The sequence below is a fragment of the Aythya fuligula genome, chromosome 4 (assembly GCF_009819795.1).
Source record: "Aythya fuligula isolate bAytFul2 chromosome 4, bAytFul2.pri, whole genome shotgun sequence".
Classification (NCBI taxonomy): domain Eukaryota; kingdom Metazoa; phylum Chordata; class Aves; order Anseriformes; family Anatidae; genus Aythya; species Aythya fuligula.
Genome location: NC_045562.1, coordinates 3,100,791 through 3,126,801, shown reverse-complemented (window position 1 = coordinate 3,126,801; position 26,011 = coordinate 3,100,791). Strand labels below are relative to the sequence as shown.

Below are 26,011 nucleotides of genomic sequence, written 5' to 3'. Positions count from 1 at the left end.
TTTCCCAAAATTGCAGTGTTGGGTTTGGAGAGAATCCATTCCTTGTGTGGATCTTTTCAGGAAGAAGAGGCTCTGTGTGCCTCCGCTGAGTTTTGCAGGTTCCGCGCCATCCAGATGAGGATTTGTTGCCAGATATTAGGATCTCCAGAGATATTAGAGAGCGGCTAACTCGTGCTTTTAATGCACCTCACAAACCCATACGTCAAAAGCTATTACTTTTTTTGTAGCAGGGCGATCCCTAGAGAGGAGCAACTCTGTAAGTACGTTATATGGGGTACATGGTAAAATGTACCCATTGCATAGCATCCTTTACAGAGGCTGACCCCAGCTAGCCAGCAGGGCTCTGCACTGCCCTACAAGAGGCTTTCCTGCCATGGCAAAGGTAGGGTCACTTGCTCTGGGCTCTTCTAAAGCCTTGAAATATTCCTGAACTAATATTTACTTGGTTGACTCTGTTATGTGTTTATTTCTCTTTCTTACGAAACTTTGGCTATTTTGCCTCGTGTTTATTAGCCACTGTATGCGCACCGTTAACATTGTGCATACCACAGTGTCGTGAATTATGAACGGCCACTGAATAAAGTTTTATGGCATTCTTACGACTTCTCTGGAAATAAATGTCTCATTTCTGTCATTGTGCTTTTTTCAGTTCTCTTTAATTTATAGACATGTTGCAATTTTTAATAGGCCTGAGAGACCACAGTACACAAAAGTTTGCCTTTTTCTTTTGTCAGTTGCTCATAATCTCTATTTTTCACGTATCTGTAATTCAGAATAGCCACAGAATTTCTTTGATGAGGGCTTGGTTACAGATGATAGCCTTGTCAGTATGTCCTTTGGTGTTTATATTAATTGCATTGAAGCTTTTATTTTTTTTCCCCCTGGGTAGCACATCTAACTAGCTGATAAACTCTGTGAAGATGTTTCGATCATAAGATCTCTAACTGTATATTTAAAACTGTAATAATGAGAATTTCTTCAGTTACATAGTGTACTCACTTGCTTTTCATGCCATTTTGTCCCTTGTTTGGATGATTTATATAACTATAAGGCACAAATTGTTGTTTGCATGCAGAAACCAAAATCCTTTATTATACTCTGATAAACTGCCTTTGATTGCTTTTGGAAGATTGTCATCTCTTATTTATCATCCAGCACAACCACTTCAGTGTGGGGAAAGAACAAGTGTTTGTATTTGAGAGCTTGGTTTTATATCACTCCTATCTGTTTGTTTACAAGTGATGAGTACAGCCTCTAACTTTTCATTTCATGACTCACTCTTTCTTCATGGATTGGGAAAAACAAGCCTTTTAGGTTTTTTTCCTCTGCACAGAAACCTTGTCAACTCGTTAGAGCCAGAGACATCTGCTCAGTAATGCCAGGTTCTGTTTTGTTACTTCAGGTGTAGCTGGTGGTCTGCTTAGTTAGCATGGATAAAAACCCTGGCTATAGTATCACAGAATAGAAAATTACATTTCCTTATGGTTGTAGTTCAACTAAATGTAAATCCATTTTGCACAGCCAGGTTGTTTTCAGCATTGATACAGATATATTCAATTTTCAAAATGAATTTATATATATATATATATATATATATATATATATATATATATATAGTTGTATTAACATCTGAATTTTGGGGAGGATTAGGCTTAGTTTTCTTTCAGTAGCACTAGACACTCTTTTTCTGATCTTTACTTTAACCGTAAGGAGATATTTACTAGAACAAACAATTTAGTATTCAAGATGAAAGTATTTTTATACCAGATGTGCCCAATCTATGTAATGGGCCCTGAGATAAATAGGCAGGCACAGGATGCAAAATAAAGAAGAAACCAAATAAATGAACTAGTGGTATGTACGTTAAGAACGTATTATTACATACATCAGCAATCTCTAATTACTATGGGAGAGTAAAAGCTTGAATCAAGGGTACAATACTAACCAAAAATACACAATTCTTTGTTGATTTCCCTATGCATAGACCTTTTTTTTTTTTTTTTTTTTTTAACTGCATATAAATTGTAGCTGATACTCTTCCCTGTTTTGTACCTAAGCTGGTAGGTGACACTGAAGCTTGTGTTTCTGTGCTCTTGTTTGTGATTTTCTGGAGCAGTTCTTAGATATTGAATCTTCAGCCTGCCTCTTTCTCTTGCCATAATGTGTGTCCAGACAGTCACCTTCTTTGAGACAGGAGGATGCTTTTCTACTCAGTAATTTCAAGCAATTTTTAGAAATAATTATTTTACACAGACACAATTAAAATTCATATTAATATTAAAATAAATTGTGGGTCTTTTTAAGCATTTTAAAATATAAACTGATTTCTCCAGTTCTGCAAAATGTCTGATAAGATCGTATAACTTCCAGTTACTAGCTGTGACATTTGGAATATGTTAGGCTCTAAGCAGGCTTCATCATCCTGCCTAGGACGGCCAGGGAAGGCAGTAAGTTAGCTACAGAACATTTTTCTCTTTGAAACTTCAGTGCAGAAACATTCAAAGCTTGTGATAATGTAACTTTTAAAGGAGGAAAAAAAACAACACCCAACCTTCTACTTGAAAACAGTATTCTTATTTTCAGTATAACACAATGTTTAATATGAGGAAATTTATCATCACCTGCACTTCTTTATGTTCCAGATACAATATTCTGTGATATTTAATACAAGTGCAGCATTTCTTACTGTTTTCACTATTTTTCTTCCATGCATGTTAATTAGATTATTAACAAAATATTAAATCTCAGACCAAACCAGGTGCTCTGTTTCACATTGCTCCATCTTACTACAGTTGATTAATCTCCCGCTTCCCATTAGTAGTGTTACAGATACTACTGCTGCATAAACAAAATACAGAAGGACAATTGGCATTTGGACAGAAGAGTGCTTAGACTTGAATAAATGCTGGGCAGTATCCTGAAGGAAGTTCATGTGAATGAATGTGACCAAACGGCAAGATCTTATGGAAAGGAAGAATTATGTATTTAATACTGTTACCGTTCATTCCTCATTGAATCGATGGATTCCTTTAAACTGCAGTAAAATGAAATATACATTATGGAAAATTAACATTTATGTTATATTTAAAGGTGTATACGTATATATGAGAAGTTATCTTTTATGGAATATATGTTCCCCTTGCCACCTGATTTTACATGAAGATATGAAACTTTTGTCTTTGAAAGTTGTAGAAATTTTGCAAGAAGTCAAAGAGAAGCGAGAAGCATGTAGGGAAGGAGGGCCAGTGTGATACCACAGTCCCTAAAACAAGGGGAGTAACTGTACGGTGCCATCGGGGGGAGGCCATGGGGCGGTACGGCAGTCTGTATGGGGCTGTTTCTCTGCACTCTGTATCTCAGTACCGAGGACTTAAGAGACTGGGATTTTCCGAGTCAGCAGTGATCCCCTGCTGATGTATTCAGCAGAGCAGATAGGGTGATTATCTTTAGAGAAGAGGATTGAGGCCTTACTTGGATATTCCAAATTCTGAATGAGATAGCTTGACGAAATCCTACAAGATGGCTTACGGCAGAATTAGTATCCTGGCTGTGTTAAGGAACAAAAATTAGAGCTAATCAAGGGCCAGATATTTGGTTTTGATTTAGACCGAACTGCCTGAGACAAGCAGGCACCAATTAGCACTTACTGACACACAGGGATATAGATCAGCAAGGTCTCAAAAAAACATTTTACTCTTGTTGAGAGAAAAAAAAGCAATTAGCTGCACAAGAAATGGTGACTGAAATCAGCCTGCGGAACAAGGGTGGTAAGGATGCAAGGCCACGGAAGAGCAGAGCCGTGCAGGGAGCCGATGCTCCCGTTCGGGCCCTGAGCTGCCCATGCAGCCCTACAGGTTCTGCTGCCCTTGCTTGGGAAGATGACCCAGCAGCTTAAATAGGTTCAGATCATTTATTTTATTTCTTTTTACCTTCCTGTGTCACAGCCCTCTCCCACACTCCCATAACGCTGCAGGTGTCGGGGAGGTGTAGCAGTGGCGGTGCCAAACAAGTGGGCCCCACGCTCCTGGGGGTGAGGCAGGGCCTGGGCCACCGCCTAGCTTCACACACGTATAAATGCCACAATAATGTTAACTTCTGCGCTTGCTTACACTCCAGCCAGTGTTTCAGAGGGTTTATCAGACAGCATGTTTGAATGTGAATTGCTCATACCTTGGTTTTTGTTTGGAAATTGTTCCCTGTGTTTTATCTGTGGCCTGCTACAGGCTCAGGTGGCTTCTCTTTGGAGGACGGTCCCTGACAATTCACCAGGGAGCCATAAATATCTCAGAATAGCAGGCACTGTATAACCTTTCGAAAATGTTATTATTGGATAGTTTATGTACTTTGTTTTAAAGCTTCCTCTGAACGAGATGATCTTTTTTCACTGGTGTCACACACCTGCGGCCCTTCAGGGCCCGAAGGACAGGTTACCCGTGCCCACCTTCCACGGGGAGGCACGGACATATGGTGCTGCTGGGATTAAGAGCTCTCTTTGTCGCTGGCTGGAGAGGATTGTTATGCTTAATGTGTTGAATGATTCACCATCTAAAGCATAGCAAAATGATTTGGCCTCTTCAGCATGGCTCAGAACAGATTTCTGCAATTGATTGGACTCCAATTATTTAAGCTGAAAAGGATTTGCTGCAAGGGCCTCTGTAGTAGACAACTGCCTTTTTATAAAGACTACCTGGCTTTCAGGAATTATTTGTGGTGCCCTGTGTGACCGACATGTAGTAAACACCAGAGAAAGAAAAGGCTGAATCTCTGGGAGAACAACAATAGCATCATTATCATTATTGTAAAACATGGAGCAGCATAAATAATATAAAGGCATAAATCGTCAGAGTTTATCATCCACACAAACTCAACATCTGACCCAAAATAATTTCCAGAAACAAGTGAGCCCTGTAATACTCTGCCTTCTTATTGAAGAATCCCTAAGAGGGAAATTTGGGGATTTACATCACTAACAGTATATATGTTGTGATTTGTTGTGATGCTCAGAATGGACCCTCTCTTTTTCTCCATTTTGCCGTCTTGTCATTTATTCTGCAAGATAATGTCTTTTTTAATTAATCTTCCAAGACATAAGCTTTGCCATTCCCGGACTGGTGAGTGGTACCCATAAAACTAAGTCTCCATCTGGAGATTAGATTACAGCCTTGGTTTCACTGCTTCTCACTCATTAGTCTTGGAGCTCTTAGTTGAGGTTTTCCAAGTAGCAGCAAATCAGTGGTTTTGTGTTGCACTGTTCTTCCTGATGGCCGGTAGCAAGGCAGTCACAGTGTAGAGTTGTGTCTATTTATCTCAAGGATCTTTGGAAAACAGAAACTGATGGCAGAAGCAATACTGGAATTAAGAGATTAAGCTCTTGTTGATGGTGATGTTACAATTGCTATATGCCTATTTTTATTCTTGGCTACATTATGAAGCATAAAATAAATACGATATGATAAAAGTTCAGCATTACATGTACAAAAACATTTCTTTCCATATTGTTTTTTCGTTAATGTACATCTTGATAGTTTCTCATTTTTTTCACTTAGTGTTTTATATGGTGACAGGCAATGCTATCTGTATTTATCTTTGGATTTTGGTTTCCATTTTTAATTTACAGGGCTTTGCAAGTGTTTTACTTGTATACTACATGCTTTGAGTAGGTTCAGTATTTTTAGATACAGCAGACTTCGAACAAACCTGACTATGTGAGCAGTCACAGATGCATGATGGTGTTTGCTGGCATTTGAGGTAGCAATTGTTTTGTCAGAATTTGTCTGATGCTAACATTTAAACTAAGCTAGGTACAGATCTGAGAAAAATACCTATGAAATATCTGATGCTGTTCAGAACAGGCATTATATGATGTATTAGACTGCCCTTCTGTAAAGAAAAATAAAAGTGAGGCTGCTCTGGTCAGGTTTAGCAATGGACATCTTTACTGAACTCTGTAATTTTATCTTCACCTGCATCTCTTTCAGGTGTCGTGGATAGGAAAGCTGTGTAAGTAGCACAAAATACAGCAAATTACGACTCTCGAAAATTTACTTAATGGCTTTTTACGGGAGACTGGAAGGTACATTTTGCTGCACTTGATACAAAAGATCTCACAGGATGAAACTTTGAGAAGTCTGCTGCGGGCTTTGTGTGGGGTTTTGTGCACTGGCCTTGTGTAGCTGAAAAGATGATAAATGTAACTGCTGCAGGCTTAGAGGGAGTTCAAGTGCTGAAACCAGAATGTTTCCCAAAGCCTATAGCATTATTTGAAATAGAGAAGGCAGCTGATAGGACTCTCCATATGTTTCTATATTTTTAGCAGCTGGCCGTTACACTAGTAATGGTCTTTACTGAGGATTTTGAACTCGCTGAGCTGCATTGTCTTGGTGAAGTCTGGTCACTTTTTTGTATTATTTGAGTGGTACACAAATGCAAATGTTGCAGGGAGAAAATTCCCAAAGGCAGTTGGATTCTCTGTTGAACAATAGCTAATGAAAGTGTTGCAGCGAGCCCCATGCCACGTAAGGATGATGCCAAGAGAAGAATTAGCCTTATGGCTGTCTGGTAGCTCCAGGCAAACTGAGAGCGGCTCTTTCCTAGCTTGAATATGCCAATGTGTAATTGAGTTCATGTCATACCTATTTGCCCAGTCATGCTAAATTCTGTATTTTTTGCATTGTCCAGATGTTTTCTGGTCTTTGAGATAGTACTTTATCAGTGACAATGATGTAGTTTATTGAACAAGAACAAAGCAAGTTGGATGTGCGGATAACTAGGATCTGAATTAAGGAGGCAAGGGAGTGGGAAGAACGGGGTTTCTGACAGGAGAATTTCCAGGATATTCCTATAAAAATGAAAAATGTGAATATTGACACATTAATGCTGCTACTCTGCAAGGCTAACTTCGGGGAAAACATGCCGAAATGAACGAACCAGCTCACAGTCCCCACAAGTACTGTGGCAAACGCACAAACTGGAAGTGAAGCACAGCATGATTTTTTTTCCACCATTTTTTTTTACAAGTTTTACCATTACAAGGCATAAACTGAAGCAAAAAGGCTGTTTCCTGGACTATTGACTTGTTATCACATTTCTCCTATAGCATCAGTGTGCTGGGGGACAAGAGGGATTGCATCCCAGTCAGCTGCTTGCTACCCTAGCAAGAACACCTAAGCGTGGTATACAAGATGCTGTGCCCCATTTCTTACCAGGCACTCTAAAGCATTTCTGAAGGTTTTTTAGTTAAGAGTTGGCATTTAGCTTCTGGAGCTCTTGTTGCACAGAGGTTTGATGTGCTGCTGAGGAGCAGAGGGTGTATTAGAGCATGACAAAGTAAGTGGATTCAGTGAGTAACCTGCAAGAGGTTCTTAAAAAAGTTCAGTTTCCCTGTGAAGACATGCGGTGCCGTTGGCTTCAGAGCAGTTCTTGCAGTGTAACACAGCACTGGCTCAGGCGTTTTCGTACGGAGGGGAGGACTAAGAAGCTTCAGGGTGAGTTTCATACTTGAGAAATGTGCCTTTGTGTTTTGGTTGTGTTGCTGCTGCTGCCTGATATGATAGAGTTGCAGCCCAAACAACAGCAAGAAAGAGCACAAGAGCGTGCAAAGATCTTGCAGCATGTTCCTCCACAAAGCCTAGGAGTCCTACGCCATCAGACATACACTTTGAATATTGTGCCCTAACTAAGTTTGGCAAAACGTGAAAAAGTTTGCTTTCTGAGTAATTTGCCCTAATGACTTTGAACTGTTTCGACAAACAACAGAAATATTGTTAGAAGTCTCTGGCAGAAAGCTTATCCACCGCTCTCCATCAGATGTCCACGCAGATTGGGGCTTTCTGCATGCATTATTTCAAAGGAATGCGAGCTACTCCGTTTTTGCCACCCTTTTCCCTTCAGCTGATGCTTTGTTCCACCCTCTTCTCTGTTTTCTAATAAGTGCATTTCACATTAAATTGACTGCTCTATCCGAGGATTTTTCATTCTGGTTTATGTTGGAACTGTACTTTTATGAACTTTGGTGGAGTCAAGCTTTTGGAGCATCCTTTTATTTTTGCAGCCACCTGAAGAGGTTAGGACAGTATTTATACCTTACTGTCATGAGGTAAGCACATGGAAGAATTGAAGAAAACAAGGAAAAACATGTATATGGTAACTGTGGGTCAGCTAGCCTCATGTGAAAATTTCCTGAACATCCTGGGTGTCGATTAGAAGCAGTCAGTGGTTTCAGCATTGTGGGGACTGCAATGCGGTTGTGATGGTGGGGGCCGCTGCCATTCCCATGCAGCAAATTCACATCCTGACTGCCCATAGCTAAGAAGTAATGTGTGCACATATTATATTTGATTATTATAATTTTAACATGAGCTGAGGCCTTTATTTGTCCTTTAGTCATTTTATATTTGAAATTCGGGCTGTTTGAATGTAAGATTTCACATTCTGTCACTTGTGTTTGCCAATTGCTGACAAAAATGGCATTACTGGGGACTTTTTGCAGTTCAGGCTTTATTCAGTCCTACATAAATATGTAATCACATAACCAAAAGTGACAATGGATTCAGCTACTTTATGCATGCATTTCTCCAGTGTGTGCGCTCAAACTCGTAACACGCCGCAGTGCCCAGGGCTTTTCAGAGGAGCTAATGTTCCCGTCCTGGAGCATTCAGCAGTCAAGGAGAAATTACAGAGCCATTTTAAATCTACCTCATGGTAATTAACACAGAAGAGAACGCTATGCAAATCAATAAGCCTTGAAAGGGGGCCGGGAGAGCTCTCTCTGGCACTGGCACTGCTGTGGAGGGTAACTGGTGGGAATCAGTGGGGCGGCAGGGACACCTGGCTGCTGTGCGTGGCAATACTTGCAATAGTTTGAAACTCTGTAGAGGAAAATTTTGGCTATATGTTGCAATCCTTTGAGGATCGCACTGTTCCTAAGGAATGTGGGGCTTAATTTTTCCAATCCATGCCCAGCTCCACTCATGGGTTGGATGTGTAATTGCAATATACTCTTACTCGATGGGTCGCCGTTACCTGCAGACAGGCAGTCTGTCTCCGTTACCTCTGTTACCTCCAGCTGTTCAGGAAGCATCTTAAAAATGCTAATTATTTCTCAGTTTTTTTTTTTTTTTTTAAATATTTTATTTTAATTCTGCAGTGGGCCTTGTCTGGGATAATGGGTGGATTCCAAAACACAATCCTCAAAATGATTTTTGTCCTCCTGGGTACAATCATGATAACTAACTCAAACCTAGAGGGAATGTCCTTATTCTCTCACTCTTTTCCCCTTCTAATTGGTATTCTAGCTTAAAAAAAGGCCTAAAACAAAACAACAAATGATCAGGACAAGATCAGACATGATCCAGGCAAGAGCTAGAGTGAACAAGCGTTGTCCTTTTTGGAAGCATTTGAGCTCGTCTGAAATCAAACCCAGGGGTTGTATCAATTCAAAGCAAGCTCAGCGCGGTTAGTATCCACGTGAACATGAAATACCGAATGAATCACTGGAAAAAATGGTCATGAAGTCTCTGTACTCAGACATTTCGTCTTGTTTTGTGAGTATCAAATAGATGCAACTTGAATTAATCATCTTTTTGAGTTAGAAACTCGGAAGGCATTAGCAACATTCCGAAATTTAGTGCTTTATGTAAACACAGCGAGGCCGAGAGCGGTAGGAAAAAAAATCAAAACATTCAAAGGCATGCAACTGGGTAATTCAATAACCCTCACATGCAGAGGCATTTCGCACAGTGGGACTTTAACTTTACATGCGGGCTGTGTGCTGGGAGGCAGTCCCCCCACCCCAGCCCAACTCCATTTACATGCATAGCTGGCCTGGTAGGTGTAAAAATAGCCGGCAGCGCCTGAATTGGAAATGGTCACCGACTGCTGCCTGCAGTTGCTGCCGGGGTTTCGGGTTCTCCGTGCCGCCGGTACACCCGCGCCCTCGGCTGTCCTGCGGGAGCGCTGGGCACCCTCTGCGGCGTGAGGGCAGCCCCAGTGTAGGAGGGGACGGGGACCTGCTATGGGCAATGCACCCCTCTGCCAGTCGTGTCACTCGGATAAGGGCGTGAGAGCGCCAGGGAACTTACAGGACTTGGATAAAACCCCTGATTATTATGGATGCAACAGCGAAGAAAGTAAAGATCCCCAAGCCCCGGTAAGTCTTGGCTGAGGACAGCAGGAATCAAAGGGGAAAATGAAGATCATGGTTGAGGATGTTGGATTTGAAAAGGGTTTCTTTGCTCAGCCTGGGTCTTGCTTGATAGCTCTCAATATTCAGTAATCTGCTAGAGGGGTCCATGTTTAAGCTTCGTTTTGATACTGTGACTGTAATTAACAAGCAGCTGTCACTAAGCTGTGCAGTAGCTTAAAAGCATTGTCAGCCACCAAAAGGCTTAGGTACGTGGAGGGACCGCCGTTGGGGAACCAGGTCCTTCAAATGAATGGGTGCAATCAGCTATCCTAGCGTAACACTGCTGCCCTAAATGATCCTGCACCAATCGTTCTCAGGACAGGACTCAGTAACTCTCTCTTTTTTTTTTTTTTTTTAAATTTTTAAATCTGTTGTCTTTCCAGTATATTATTTGCTGTGGTTGCAGCAGAGATGGAGCCCCACAGGTATTTATGCAGAGGAAGGCTGCAGTGAGCAGGGACCAGGCACACGAAGGGGGTACATTGACAACAGTTTGCAAGACATGGGTTAGGTGTGCCATAAGTGATAACAGCAGTAACGTCAGCAAACCTCTGCAAACCAGAAGAAAATCACTTAGAGGAATATTTGTATAATGTCTGTGGCAAAAGAAGTGCTCCTTTTTTATCTTTTTTTTTTTTTTTTTTTTTTTTTTTTCCCCTCTGCTTGGGAAATTCATTTATAAGGTGGTTATTTTGATCAAAATTGGCAATAAAAGGTGGTAGCGCCAAAATTCTGGCAGAACAAGAATATCAGAAAACCTTTAATATTGGTGCAGCCAAATTGTATCTTCTCCCACATTGATCTAAAATGAAATTGTCCTCAGGTATTCAATGTGGAGGACTTGTTGGAACTGCTGTAGTGTGTTAGAGGAGCTGTAGTTCAGGTTCGGTGTACAGCTCAGGAGATAAGGGGAGACCTCTCGCAAGAAGTGCTGCTCTGTCCCAGAATACATGTTTGAGGTGTGAGCAGCTTTGGGTTGAATTAACAGCTGAGCTCCAGCAGTCACGGTGGGAAGTGTGCAGTCAGGGAGGGCAGTGGGAGCTCAGATCTTCCCGGCGTGCTGGGAGGCATTGCTGAATATGTAGATCTTATGTTATTTTGGTTTGGATGGGCATTGTAGTATTTCCCTTAAGGTGAGTGGCCTGACGCTGTTAGGTAGCGTGTGGTGGTTCCCTGTGATAAGAAATGCACAAAGAAGCGAACTCTGCAACAGCTCTCCCTCCCTCTTCGAATGTACAGTCACCAGGCTGTCCTTCTGGATAAGGTCAGCTCTTTGAGGAGGCAGGAGCGAGCCAAATCCAGCAGCATGTGATTTTTTTTTTTTTTTGGATACTTCTCAGTTCAGCCTTCAGAGCTTTTCATAGCAGGCAGAGATCAGGCACTTTGATAATGGCTTCAGTGCATTTCATCGTAAGGGCCTGGCTTTGTTTGGCTCTGGTGAGCACAGACTGAGTTGCTCTGGATTCAGTTACGCTCCTTTGGGGGATTGCAAAGAATTACCTTATTTCCCTAAGAAGGTGTACAGTACCTCAGTATATTTATTTTTATGATTCCTTTTAAAATGGTTAAGAAAAGGCCTGTAGATCAGAGATGCCAATCAAGCTGTCTTCTGAGGAGAGAAATCGTGCATTGCCTTTTCCCAAGCAGGAATGTCATATCCAGCATAGTGCTTTGTGCAGCACAGTGCTCAGGGCTTCCTCTGTTTTTGTGCTTTTTTTTGTGTGCTTTTTTTTTTGTTGGTGTGTGTGTGTGTGTGGCCACGCACACTGTCCTGGTCTCCTCCGAAGGGCAGTGCCACCTCAAGCTGAGTAGGAAGGCTCTAGTACCAAATAGGAGGGTCAGAATAATTCAGCTGGTACTCAGCCAGTTCATGTGGCAGAACTACAGTGCAAAATCTAATCTTTTCTAAGCTAAGATCAAATACAGCCTGCTGCTTCAGACCCACCTTGCTGGGGAAATCAGGAACATGTTTGCTTGACTATCCTGAATTGACCATATGGTGCTAAATAACTCTCAAGTGGGGAGTCAGATGCTGATACTGAGTTCAACTTTGTAAAAACCACCACAACCAACAGGGCCGCACCCACCTCGGGTGCTGTGTTCAGCTTTGGGCCCCTCAGTACCAGAAGGACATCGATGCCCTGCAGTGTGCCCAGAGCAGGGCTACGGAGCTGGTGAGGGGCCTGGAGCACAAGGCCTGTGAGGGGCGGCTGAGGGAGCTGGGGGGGTTTGGGCTGGGGAAGGGGAGGCTCAGGGGAGACCTCATTGCTCTCTGCAACTGCCCGAAAGGGAGATGTGGGGAGCTGGGGGTCGGCCTCTGCTCACAGATAACCACTGATAGGACCAGAGGGAATGGCCAGGGGAGGTTTAGGTCGGAAATGAGGAGAAATTTCCTCTCAGAAAGAGCAGTCAGGTGTTGGGACGGGTCGCCCAGGGAGGTGGGGGAGTAGGACTCGTGGTCCAGACTCCTGTGCCGTAACTACAGCGTGGGGAGCCTAGCCAGCAAGTTTGAAGCTGTTAAGCAGGTCAGAAGTGGGAGTTACAGATTTCCAAAACAGGGGCTTTCCAGCCACAGAGCTATTCCTTCTACGTTTTTTAGACTCTTAACATTGATGTGGAATTAACTGCTTTTAGGAAGTACCATGTTATTATTATTATTATTATCATCATCATTACATATAATTTGATATTATAGGTAGCCTGTATGACCTGCTTGAATGAGCAATGTAACTTTCATGCAGGTGTAGTCAGGTGAAACTGGTGCTTTCCTCTGCTGCCCTGAGCTGGATTATTTGAGGTTTGGCCCCAGGATTACAGGAGTTTTATTTCACAGGTACTGCTATGGTAGGAATTCAGGGGAAACGATGACTGATTAACATCGTAGCAAATGTACACCCAGCAAATGTCCCAGTTAAGGAGGAGAAAGGTTTTGTCTGCTTTACGTAACCTTCCGGTGTAATTCCCAGTTGATTGGGAATTAGCTAATAATGTGAAGAGACAAAAGGAAACCGTCCATGCTGGGTACTGGGCTATTTTAAAAAAATCTACTAAAGGAAACCTTGCCTCTCCCAGTGGATAGAGGGATAGAGCTAAAAATTCTTCATTTACTACTTCAGTGTCTGTTTTACCTTTCTGTACAGTAAGGTGCTTAAATGAGTCTTGCTGGCAGAACTGGCACGGAGTTAGGAACTGCTGCCTTTCAGTAACACCCATTTTGTTTGCATCTATTTTAGTCCATCTCAGAGGAACATGAAATCATTTTTTCTGTTTATGGTACCAGTAAATTTGAATCAATGGCCAATCGGTTAATGGTGTTTAGGTAAGTAAAGCTGTCTGATTCATTAGCCCTGATGGTGTTAGTACGTTTCTTTTTTTAGAAAATGGCCCTCCAGAGATAAGACAAGGGATAGAAAAGGATGAAAAATTAATGATAGTGACAGAATTCTTTGTCAGCAGTCTGTCATAAACTTCATTTGCAGGCTAGATTTTTGTTAACCAAGTTAAAAACAAATTTCTGTTAGGTATGTTTGGAATGGCATCCTAATTCTTTCTAGAGGTGTTCTCACATCATTACTTCTCTATTTAGGGACATCATTAGTAATGGCAACTTGCCACAGAAACCATGTAGATGTCTGCCAAGTTCTGAAGGTGTTCCAAACACCTCAAAATCTCAATACACGGTGTCCAGGTGATCCTAAATATTATTGCTTCCTTTAATACTATTCCATTAATTTAGCAGAAATCTTGGTTCCATATCAGTATTTAAGAGACTTCAGAATGTGGGAGTGTCATACAGGAGACATTACAATGATCCTGTGGCTCATTTGTGAACATACCATAATCCTTGTTGTTTCTGGAAATGACAAAACGATACTTTCATTCAAGTTTATTGAACCCAAGTCTTTTTTTTTTTCTTTGTTCTTTCTCTTTTTTCTTTCTCTCTCTTTTTTTTTTTTTTTTTTTTTAAATCTAGACTGTGTTTTCCAGATGCTGTTGAGATTCTATTTTTACATTCCTCCTGATCTTAGACGTGAACACATTGTTTCCAAGCTGGGATTTATACCAAAATGTTTGTTTTTAAGGACATGACTAAGCCCAGTGGGACATCAGGGATAACACGTGCCTGAAGTTCAGCTAGTACTGAAGTGCTGTTCTAGATTAGGACCCTGTTATTGATGTTGCTTTATACTTTAAAATGAGTATGGATTAAAATAACATATCATTACAAATACAGTAATTTGAAGGAAACTCCAGCTGGGTTAAAAAGACTTCTATTCTTTTTCATAGAAAACTATGCAGTTTTGCCTCTGTTCTCACAAATCCTTCATTGACATAGTAAAAGTCAGCTGGCAGTGGGTCCAGTATGTCAAATTAATGAACGTAGTGGGAGGACTCCTACAGATGTCTGTGGCAGCTAAGTGTCATAAAGGGTTTATAGAAGACATTTGCTTCTTGGCTCAAGGAAGGGTTGATTTTGCATTAGTTTTCTCTTCCTCTTTTGCTGCTGCTGTTTCTAATATTGGGCCAAACTCAAGAAAACAGCTAAACATGCATCCATCCTTTAGCAAAGAACATGTTTAATTTGAGATCTATTGGACCCAAAGATGTGTTAAAAAACAAGCTAAGTCTGAAGCAAGATTTGCTGAATGTAGTCCTTTATTCTTCCCCTGGTTAAACAAGCCCAAACTGATTAAACATTTGTACATTCCAGTGGAAAGAAAAGAATGGCTGGAAAAAAAGGTATTCTGCAAATGCTGGAATTTCAAAAAGGAGTTTGCAAAGGAATTGAAGGGGTTTCAGTGTAACGACAAATGTAGAATGAAAGTCATCCCTTAAAATAATTGGGAATTTTCCCATCAATATGGGAATAATGGCATTATAACACAATTGTAATTTTATAATGGATGTGCATCGTAATGCATTCCTTGACTGAGTTTTATTTTCTTAGCTTCTTCTTTGCAGCGGCTCTTTCCACGTCTGGTGATACCAGCGAAATTAATTTCTCGAGGACACTCTAAGTCTTGAATATCATTACACATTATATCTTCTTTTGGCTGCAGCCTCGTTGTCTCTTGTCTGGCTGCAGCCATAAGAAAGCTTTTACCAGTATGTGTAATGGATGCAACGACATCAGTCTTCCCACCTACCTTGGCACTGTATAGTCTTGGCTCCTCCGTGTCCTGTAGTAGGTCTGATGAGACAGTATTCACCTTGAGGAGCACAGGAGGGGAAGGGCCACCTGTGAATCCCATCACCTCTAGCACAGCCACCTGTACTGGGCAATTGGTTTCTGAGTTTAAATATGTGCAAACTTGTTTTGATTTGAAACCACTGAATGTTTTAATCCAAGGTTGTACATAGTGTATAGCACAAAAGCTTTTCCTTTACTTACAGCTATTTCACCGTCTTGTTATTACGCAGCACTTTTTGCTGTAAATAGCAATAGTCTTTTTTGCGAAGTTTGGGCCCGTGCACGTGCTGTGTGCAACGCTACGGGGAGGGCAGCTCCAGCCGCGGGGCCAGCTCAGTGCCAGCGAGAGTCATGCCAACTTCTCCATCTCCTTCATAACTTTCCAGGATTAATTGTTTTAAATATTCAAACTGCCTGAAATTATTCATGTGCATATGTACTTAAAAGAATATTTATATTTTCCCAATTTATAACCATCACTGCCAACCTAGACAGATAAATAAATGTGGTATTTATTACATATACTTAGACCCCTGGGATTAAAATAATCAATTTTTTGATGTTGTTAGCAATATCTTGATAGAGGATACTTGGCTTGCTGGTGATCTTTTGTCTCTGGAGACTTGTCTTCCTGTTTGTACTTCATTGTTCCTATGATTCATTTTCTCTCTCTGAAAAAGAAAATTATCAGGTTACTTTATTGTAAGGAAAGTTGTGTCTTTTTTCTGGACAAGAGGATGCTTTAGGTTATGAAAGAGACATACTTGTTTAATTACGACTGTCATTTTAGATCTGTGGGCTTTTTAGTTCAGTGGTTGATTAACAAACTATGCAAGCAAAGGTACACAGCAAAATGAATTAGATCTGAAGTACTTTTACACGCTTGAATGGGAAAAACTATGTGTTTTTTTTTTTCTTTTTTTGAAATTGTTATAAGGAAATAGGGCACGCTGTTCATCCAGAAATTCAGATACTATAATTTCTTTAAGACCTGACATTTAATCTATCTTCCTTCGTGTCTTTCCGCAAAATAACAGAAGGAAAACATACTTAGCAAAGGAATCACAGAATCACAGAATTGAAGGGGTTGGAAGTGGCCTTGAAAGTAAAGCCCTATTGTATTTCTTTTCTTTCAGATGATGAACATTACTTTGTTAAAAGCTGGGGAAAGTATGTTTCCATTACTGTTATTAAAAACATTATTAAAAATATTTTTAAATGAAAACATTATTTTAAATAAAAAAATTATTAAAAACATTTACCAATTACCAAAAAGATTTATGCCATTGCAAGTGCAAGACTTAGCTCATGTTTTAGCATGAGTGTCAGAAGTGCAGTCTGAAACTCTGCTGCGATGGTTTAGTAAAAGAAAAGAGAAGAAAAGAAAAAGGAAAAAGCCTTTGTAGCCTTGCAGTCAGAGCTGCATCTTAGGCTTGTAATTCACAAAATCACCGCTGTTCTACTGTGATGTCCTTCGGATAGCAGCAGCACTTTCAGCCCGATATAAAAAAAAAAAATCAGGGTGCAAAAGACGAAATATGAGTAGCTGGCAAGGTTTACAGAAAGCATTTCCTGAGAAAAAACATTCCTTTTCAAGTCCTATCTTTTTACATTTGGATGCTGGTATGGAAAAAGCGACCATACTGGCAAAAGATACGTATGTGAGAAATGAGTTGGGTCATGGTAACACCTCATCTGTGTTGCTTTGTGGAGTTGCACCCAATTAAACCATGGCTGGTTTGAGCAGATGGTTGCTGAAATCAGAGAATAGCCAAGCCAATTGGGAAAAAAATTAGTGGTTGCCTCAAGGGTACGAGCAGAAATTGACGCTCATAATAAAAAAATAATGGAATGTGTTTACATCGCTGTCATTTTTATTTCCTTGTGTCTTTTAAGTACCGAATAACATCAAGAAGCCACAAAAATCTGAGTTTAGGTGACGCAACTTTCTGTCTGTGGTGGGCTGAATTCTCAACCCCAGGCGTTACCTGAATATGTTAACATGATGAGCCACCAGTCAATTAAGAGCTTTTTAATGAAGAAAAAACAGTTAACAAGCCTTCAGCATTTTACTAATTATAGAAGCAGCTGTTGAACAAACACCTCCTCACTGTTCTGGAGTTTGTAAATGGCATCAACAGTCAGATAAACCTGAAGGTTGATGCATTGACTAATTCTGTCTTAATGCTGATTTTATGTACAACAATAATAGAGGGTTCAATTTAATGTGGACCTTTTTATAACTATTAGTAGTTTGAATGTCTTGATTTATATAATACATGCAAGCTACAACCAGTTTTTGCAGGGCCAGACTCTTCAAAAGTTATGGCTGGTTAAATTTTCTCCATAAAATCCAAGTAGAATGTCACAGAGTGCGTGCTGGAAAGGTAAGTTTAAAAGGGTTATTCATTTTCGGATGCAAACCTTGACACATACAAAACTTACAGAAATCAAAAATGCTAAATTAAGGTGTAAAACTATTATTTGTTTACTTTGCACCAGTTTTGACTTCTGTTTTCCTGTCATTCAATTAATAAATGTTCAATAGTTCTTGTTGCTTGACTGTTCTCGCATGGAGGTGTTTCTGATTATGGATAGGCATTGGTTCATTCTCCTTATCTAGAGAAAAAAAAAATAAAAGCCAACCTTCTGGAATAATTTTACTATAGAAATGATTTCCAAGGACTTGTGTGGATGGTTTGAATAATGCTATCATGAAAGCAGTTTTCAATTACAGAAAACTGAATGCTCCTACACCCCAATCTTTTCTTGTTAAGCACAGAACTGTTTTTTACCAGGAAATCTGAATATGCTGAGAAATACCTAGGAGTTTGGTACAGCGTATGACTTCAACACTACGCACCATGATTTATTTTTACACATATCTATAAAATGCATTTGAGAAGCAGGCGCATGGTATGTGCTGTAAGTGATGTGGTGTGCTGAGCCAGGAATGGCAACCAGAGGGAGGACAGAGGACCCAGAAGGGAAGCTTTCTGGCTATCTGAATATAAAACACTGATTTCCATAGAAGTTTTAGTTACTCAGGCTCTCTGAGACATGTTTCAAATTCAGGCAATATTCTGGCATTGCAATTAGCATGAAAGAATTTGGATCCACAGCCTTTTTTAAATCAGATAATGTGCATTCTGTCCTTTCTCTCTTACATTTTTATATGTAATGTCTGACAACTAGCTACTTACAGACAACGCTTTTGCCTTCTCCTTTGAGAATACCTAAGGTTACGATGAATTTCTGCATTGTAGCTTATTTGTTTGTAGTGTTCTGGAAAATTCTCATTTCTGGCTGAAGTTAATTTATCCTCAGTCAAAAGTTAACAAAGAAGGAAAGGCTGGACCTAGTGCTGAGGGACGTGGTTTAGTGGGTGACATTGGTGGTAGGGGCATGGTTGGACCAGATGATCTTGGAGGTCTTTTCCAAGCCTAATGAGTCTGTGATTCTAAGGTTAACCTAAAAGATAGTCATTAAAGACTTGTAGTGCTCTCTCACAGCAGATGTATTGGAACATTGCTTTCTGTTGTTTGGCTGGTTTTGTTATTTCGTTTTAACAATGTCTATTGACCTAGTCTGTGAGCAATATTTGGTATCTGTACAGCTGCAAATAAATAGCCCAGATTCAATCTTGGTTGATGTGAAATTTCTCTATTTGCCCTTCAAAAGTTAATGTTAGCTACTGTTAATAGCACATTTTTCACCGTACAGCATAGTTGTCTCAAAAAAAGTACATTAAATAAAGCTTGCTACTTCAGCCAGGTTATTTTATACCATTGTTACATGATATAAAATACCAGGGAAGCATTATGCAGCCCTCTGTACCTTGTTTTAATAGCATGTTAATAACACAGGGATTAAATTGCAGTCTTAGTGGCCCCATGTAAGCAAAGTGGTCCCTAACTCGAATGACCTGAACCCCAAGGGATGTGCCAAGATGCCAGCTGAGACTTTGCAAATCAGTGTGTTAATATCTGAATTTCCCACATTGCCAGCTTCGCATGTTCATGGCCTTGCTGGTAGCTGCTTACCACATACTTGTGTTCTGTAATCTTTTCTTCTTATTATTAGTAGAGTGCTTGCTTCTGCATATGACCCACATATAGGCATATAACTCCTAAAAATCTCAGAGGTGTGTACACAGGGAGAGATGACATGTTAAATGTCATAGGATGCAATGGTTTCTGGCACCATGTCTTAATTTTGTTTCTTGTAAAGGAAGTATTTTTGAAAGACAGTTTGTTGACAGTTCGTCTTCACCAGCCAACAAGCTAATGAAGAGCAGTATTCCAGCTTCTGTGCCACAGAAATGCATCATGAATTCAAGCAAAAATCTGCATTTACGGAAACAAAATATTTCATGAGATTACTGAATTAATTGGAAAAGTCCACAGATCACAAATCATGGGTTCCTAGCATGGTAAAGGTATAGAAAACTGCTGCTGCTGCTGCTGACTACTGAGACAATTTTCTCAAAATGGATATGAATTTGTGATGTGCCAAAGTGAGTAAATTGCTGAGAGCGCAGTCCTGACAAAAATGCTTTTTGAAGACCTTGATAGCACGGGGAAAAGGAGAAACTGCCGATGACCTACTGAAAATTACAGTTGACAACCAGACCAGGAAAGAAAATAGAGATATGAGTTACTCCTAACTCGTAGGATTTCCAAGCTTTAAAACACGGTGTTGAACCTTTGGATGCTCCTTCAGCTGCCAGCACTCACTGATATTTGTGCATGAATTTGTATGCGAAGCAGCTGAACTGCTTCGTGTCATTTAGTTGTGTGTTTGAGTTTGATTTAAATAAGAACATCATTTTTGTATGGAATTATACGACACCCTAGACGATGGTGGCTCGTCATCTGAGACACTGTGGTGGAAATGTCATGCAAGACAGGCTGTGAAAATGCCAGGCATGATGAGCTCGCTTGCTTCCTCTGTGCCATAGCATGATATTTTCCATTGATTCCTAATACCTTTGCTTGTTCAAGTAATAAAAAAGAGAAGAGGAGACCCTCTCTGTCATTTGATATAGTCTCCATTGACTCTCATACTCCTGACTGTTAAGTATTTGGCTCTGCGTAAGCACATGGTGATGCTTTAGGCATCAGTCATGTTGGGCGTGTGGTCAGTTGCTTTGCTTATACTTTTCATGAGAGCCTGTGAGAACCTTTTGAAATAGGATAGGCAGGACTATAAAGAGAACAGTCACAATTATATTCATCTAATATGATATCAGTATGTGTTATCTTGAGAAAGTACATTTAAAAAGAAAAGAAAGATTATGCGGTCTGGTATTTTCAAGGCACCTCCAAGGAGCATCAAGATCTTGTGTTTCACTGGGATTTTAGCAATCCTATGGCTCTTCTCTCCGGTGTCAAGCACTGTTATTTCACAATGGGAACATACACAGCAAGAGATGCTGCTTATAAAAGTTCCTGCGCAGGGGGTTAATCCTGTATAACTAATTCGTAATAATTCTTCATGTAGACGAGAAGTGTTTATTCTGCATTTTGATCAATGCTCAGGTGTACGCAAGGAGTCCTGAAATGATGTGCACTGCAGTAATTTTGAGATGACAAAAGTATGCACCAAGGAAATGAGAATCTACTTTGAAAGTGCTGTTTGCATCTCCTTAGACAGAAACAAATGAAATATATTAATATGCTAGCTGCCATCTGAGCTTCTGGCAATAATTGAGAGCTTAAGGTTTTTAGCCTTTCATGTTATTCTGGGAAAGAAAAACTAGCTCTGATGGATTTATCTCTAATAAAAAAGAAGTTGTAGATGTTTGTAGTGTCATTCTCCCTTAACAACTTCTAATAGCATAAAACCAGACGATTTCAGGTTTGGCATGTTAATATGTTGTAGTAAAGTATGATTAAAAATGGGACAAAAGGCAAAATGTGTGCCCTATTTAGGGCAAAGATGGTTTTCCCATTGATTTCAGGAGTGTCAGAATTTATCTCGTGTGCTCTAGTACGTGATTGTGGTTAACATTTTTACCAATGTAGTTGGTTTTTCAAAGACATTCACATTTTGAAATACAATTTTGTATTTGTGTGTGTGCGCGCGTACACAACACAGGAGATGGTGCAGTGCTAATAGTTGTTCTTCAGCCTTAGCTGGGATCTCCTGCAAGGGCCTGCTGAAATCGAAATGCTTGATTGACTCCGGCCTGAAGCTGCAAGAGGTTTCTGTCAGTGTGAGTTCCTGTGCTACCTTTCTCTTCACCACGCTGCGTGTTCAGAAGCACGGTCTGTTTTCTTAACGGGAAAAGATGTGGAAAATGTGCTGCAGTTTGCTGAAAGGAATTTAAAAGGAAATATTCTTGTCTTGGCATGTAGCGCAGTTGTAAAAAAGAATCATTTTGATGACATCCATCTGTTGCAGATTAAAATAGGTTGGAATCGGTGGCTGTGAAGTGAGTTCGTGCAGTGCGATAAGCAGGGCAACCAAAATACATGCACTGGAATGGATCGGGTGACCAAAATAAATTGCTTTGTCGATCAGTGTTAATAAGCTGATACTGGGAGGCTTTCAGGGTATTCTCAGGATGCTAAAGAGCGGTTTCCCTTCTGGCAGGGAGGTGAAGTGGGCTGAGGCACCTCTAACCACGTGCCCACCGAGCAGCCTTGCCCCCCTTCTCAAACCCACTCCTACAGTTTACCTATTTGAAGTATGAAAGCCATTACTGTCTCTGTGTGCGTTCCCTAATGCTAATTCTGTTCGAATACCACCTCTGTTGCACAACTTTTTGTTCTCCTGGAATCAGCAGTTGCATTAATAGCCAATTTACCTGCATGTGGGTTTGCACGTGGGTGAACACCGACGTGTGTGCTGAGTTCAGATAGCCTTCGTGGCATTGTGGTTGACAAAGGTGAGAGGGTGGAAACATTTCATGCTCCCTTGCTTAACGGGACATCCCAAAACTTAGCTCAAAAATGAAAACTTTTTTTTTTTTTTTTCCCAACCCATAATGCTGAAGGGACTTTGAGTGTGGATTTACGAGTGCAGGCAGTTTATGAGCAAGCATGTTTGCCACATTATCCTGGATTTAGATATTCAGGCTTGAGTACTTCATCCGCTTTGTTCCATGGTTAGCTACAGTTGCACTCCTGCTCAGTTTTATGTTTTTTTTTTTTTTTTAATTATGTATTTTTTTTACCCATTTATCATGTCCCAGTTTGCGTCACAGCTGATAAAGTCTATTCACTGGATTTTTTTTGCTCTTGGATATTTTCTCCAGTACGTGCCACTGTGCTAAGCCAGTGCATTTGCGTGAACAAGCATTGTAGTGATAAAACTTCATATGCCAAGTACAAATCCAAAGCCAACGTATGTTTTGTTAAGTATCTTAACCAATAACAACAGGGTAATTCTTTTCCTGAGTTTTGAGCACATATGCAGAAAACTATGCCTAGGAAGTTTGATACATATTTTTTTTCTTATTGTTTAAGATGATTTACTGTGATTTCTGTCTTGTCATTGCTTCTTCCTCAATTTTGAACTTCAGCAATTATTGCACTTTTTTGCTCACTTTGGCAGGTTGGCAGTTCTTTTGTGCCAGTATCGCCCTGTTTAGATGTATCCGTATGTTAATACAGATGCAATATAAAGTCTTCACAATATTTATTAACCTGCAACATAAAATGTGGAAACCTTTCACTGTGATGAAACTGTGGTCTCTTTTAAACAGGAGCTAACTAGAGTTGCTTGTCTTCTTGTGTTTTTACAGTCTGACAGCAATGCAAGCTTTCTCCGAGCTGCCAGAGCTGGCAATCTGGACAAAGTAGTGGAATACCTGAAAAGTGGAATAGACATTAATACATGTAATCAGGTAAGATATTTGAAGGACACAACTTCACAAGAGTGAAGTGCAGGACCCCCAGTGCCAAACCTATTTTTTTTCAGGCAAGATAGATGTTTTGATTTATCTCAAGCTATGTTTTTAGGCTTGCTCTTCAGTGGGATTTTCCTACAGAAAGCAGTCAGTGCTTATAGAATTGTGCTGCTTTTGTAAAGTTTTGCATAGACCTTTTTGGGCTCCTCTTTCTCACTAGTATCCTGCAGGTTTGGATATATACGTTAGTGGAGTACCTGTAATCAAAATTTAAGGTATGTTTTTGTAGTCTGACACAAATGGACCTAATGTTGTGAAGTTCCATTTCTAACTGCAACAGTGAGCACTATATATATTCCTCAAAATACTCAAGTTATGCAAAAATGTTTTATTCTAGTTGAGGAAGTTGCTATGTAGTATTCTTCAGATACTGGTAAGTACAATGAAAGTAAGCCTGGATATCAAGTTGAAGGTTGTCAGTATTTTTGGCTGGTTGGGTAAATGTTTTGGGGCATCTGTGTTTTGCAAAATCCACCTTGCTCCTGGTCCCCTTAGTTTTGTATTGCTGTGACTGTGCTAAGACTGAACACTGTCTGAACAGCAGGTTTGGAAAGCTGAGGCCCACTCGTCGTACAACTTTTTTTTCTCTATACTGATAGTCTCATTCTTTTGTTTGTAGAATTGGGACTCTGCTGACATTCACTTTTTTTTTTCTTTTTTTTTCTTTTCTCCACTGTTAGATAACACTTTTTGTTTAGTGTGTCCATTTTAATTGTAATGAAACATAGGTCCCCAGGTAATGGGCATTGCTCCGTATTAATGAAAGATACTATTTTCTCCAAAGAATCCCTAATATTGAATCCCTAATATTGGTTGGGAATCAATAGGTATTGCAGCATGTATGCTACCATCCTCTGCTCATCTGTCAGATAGCTGTGATTAATAAATTCTGCAGCATGCCAGCTGTCAGGTTTATGGTTTTGTTTTGTTTTAAGCTATTTTGAATACTTCTTCTCTAGCATCTGTGTAGCTGTAGGGGATAATTTAAAAGAAATTTGTTGCAAACATTTGTCTGAACGACAGTGTGGACTGGCATTGTTTGCAGAGCCAAGGAGGAAGTTGAAAATTGTGTAGTGGTATCCTAATGCTTATGTGTGAAGGCACTGCCTGAAAGTTTTAAAGGAAGGTGTGCTTGAAGGAATAATAAAAGTGGAGCTGATTGAGACTAACAATATCTTCTCAGGCAATAATTTGCGAAGATGAATGTGTTAGTGTGTGACTAGATTTCTAAATTGAATTGCAAAAACATTTTTCAGTCACCTAAAGAAGTTTCTGGTAAAGATTTTCACATTTGTTGTATTATTATGTTTAAGCACGGGGGAGTTTTTAGAGTCTGGGGTTTCTGTCATACCTAAAACAAGAGTTATCTTCCAGGACATGCTCTCAATGATATGATAATAATGGCAATACCTTAACAAAGAAATTATAGGTTTAAATTTGTAACAAACTTAGAATTTTGGCTTCTCCAAAATAAATTATTCTGACACTATTTGCAATATGTTGATACCTTTTTCCAAAATATAGAAGCAGTCTGTGTTTTCAGTTTTATACTTAGTTTTTCAGGGCTTGTTATTGCTTGGATTGTTCATTAAATGAATATGAATGCTGGGGAATGGGCTAGGAATTGAATAATTCATACCAAGGACAGCAGATGTTAGCAAAATAAATTATTAAATTTGCACAATATCTGTGAATTTTGTTAATGTATTTTTATTCAGAACATTCAGTTAATGTTTCAGTAAACAAGTTTAGAACCTCATTATTTACGTGTACACAAACTCTTAATTATTTTTTTTTTCAAATTTTTTTTTTTCTATTTTATGGTGAAAAAAAGTACCAACTAAGCATCACTTAATAACCTAAAGACAGAAACATGATGGAAAGTATGTGTTTTACTGAAGAAAAGAAAGGTGATTCCATTGTTGTTCAGCTCTAATGAGGACTTCCTTTGTCTGTTGGCTATTTAATGCTGAAATTCTATCTTGGCCTTCATAAAAGTTTAGAAGGATTTTTTTGCAACTGCATAGTTAGTGCATGACCTCAGATATTTTCAGTGGGTTCTAAAACACGTCTTCATTTTCAAGTTCAAGGGAAGCAGCAGGAGGTTTAGTATTCCTCAGTGCCAGCCTTCTCCCCTAAGAACATTTGCTGGAACTGTAGAGGTAATTGTTTCACCAAGAGCAAGATAAAATCCAATTCAAAACCTGCACTCCTATGGTAGAAATAGCACAAGACAGCCTGGGCATTATAGAAACATTGAATGCTAGTTTATCACATTGAAAGCAGTATGGTCAGCCCATGGATTTTCCTTAGCCTTTAATCACGCTGTCCCACGTGAAGCACCTGATCCCCAGTGACCTGGGGTGCGGAAGTGTGAGGCTTCCCCTGCTATTTTTGTGAGATCTCAGCCTGCAAGTAAACGGTCAGTGGGTAGTATTTTTAGCTGACCAGCTAACTTGTGTCCAAGCAGATTAACATCTTGAAGCTCAGTTGCAGAATCTCTAGTCAAATGATAATTAGCATTGCAATCCTGATTACCCTCAGATGGTTAGAATAGCCATGATTTTTATTCTTTTTTCAAAAAACAGTTTTGGAAAACTGTAAACTCAAATATGCTTTTAACACTATTTAGATATGTTTTTATTGCCACTCAATGTTCTCTATAAAGTAAATTGTTTTAGATATGGCCATAAAAAGGTACTTACATTTTGTGCTTAAAGTG

At 39.8% G+C, this 26,011-nt stretch overlaps 1 protein-coding gene across 38 annotated transcripts in view; it reads left to right on the top strand.

Moving 5' to 3' along the window:
- Nucleotides 1–26,011, top strand: part of ANK2 (ankyrin 2) — a 338,359-nt gene that overhangs the window by 168,819 nt on the left and 143,529 nt on the right. For 30 of the 38 annotated variants that reach the window (XM_032186305.1, XM_032186302.1, XM_032186285.1 and 27 more), the window contains exons 1-2: nt 9,998–10,147; nt 23,125–23,226. In XM_032186305.1, the coding sequence (XP_032042196.1) occupies nt 10,013–10,147; nt 23,125–23,226 (237 nt within the window). In that variant the 5' untranslated portion in view covers nt 9,998–10,012. Of the gene's footprint in view, nt 1–9,997; nt 10,148–23,124; nt 23,227–26,011 lie in introns of those variants that run through there. The other 8 variants (XM_032186273.1, XM_032186279.1, XM_032186281.1 and 5 more) reach the window with 1 other exon arrangement.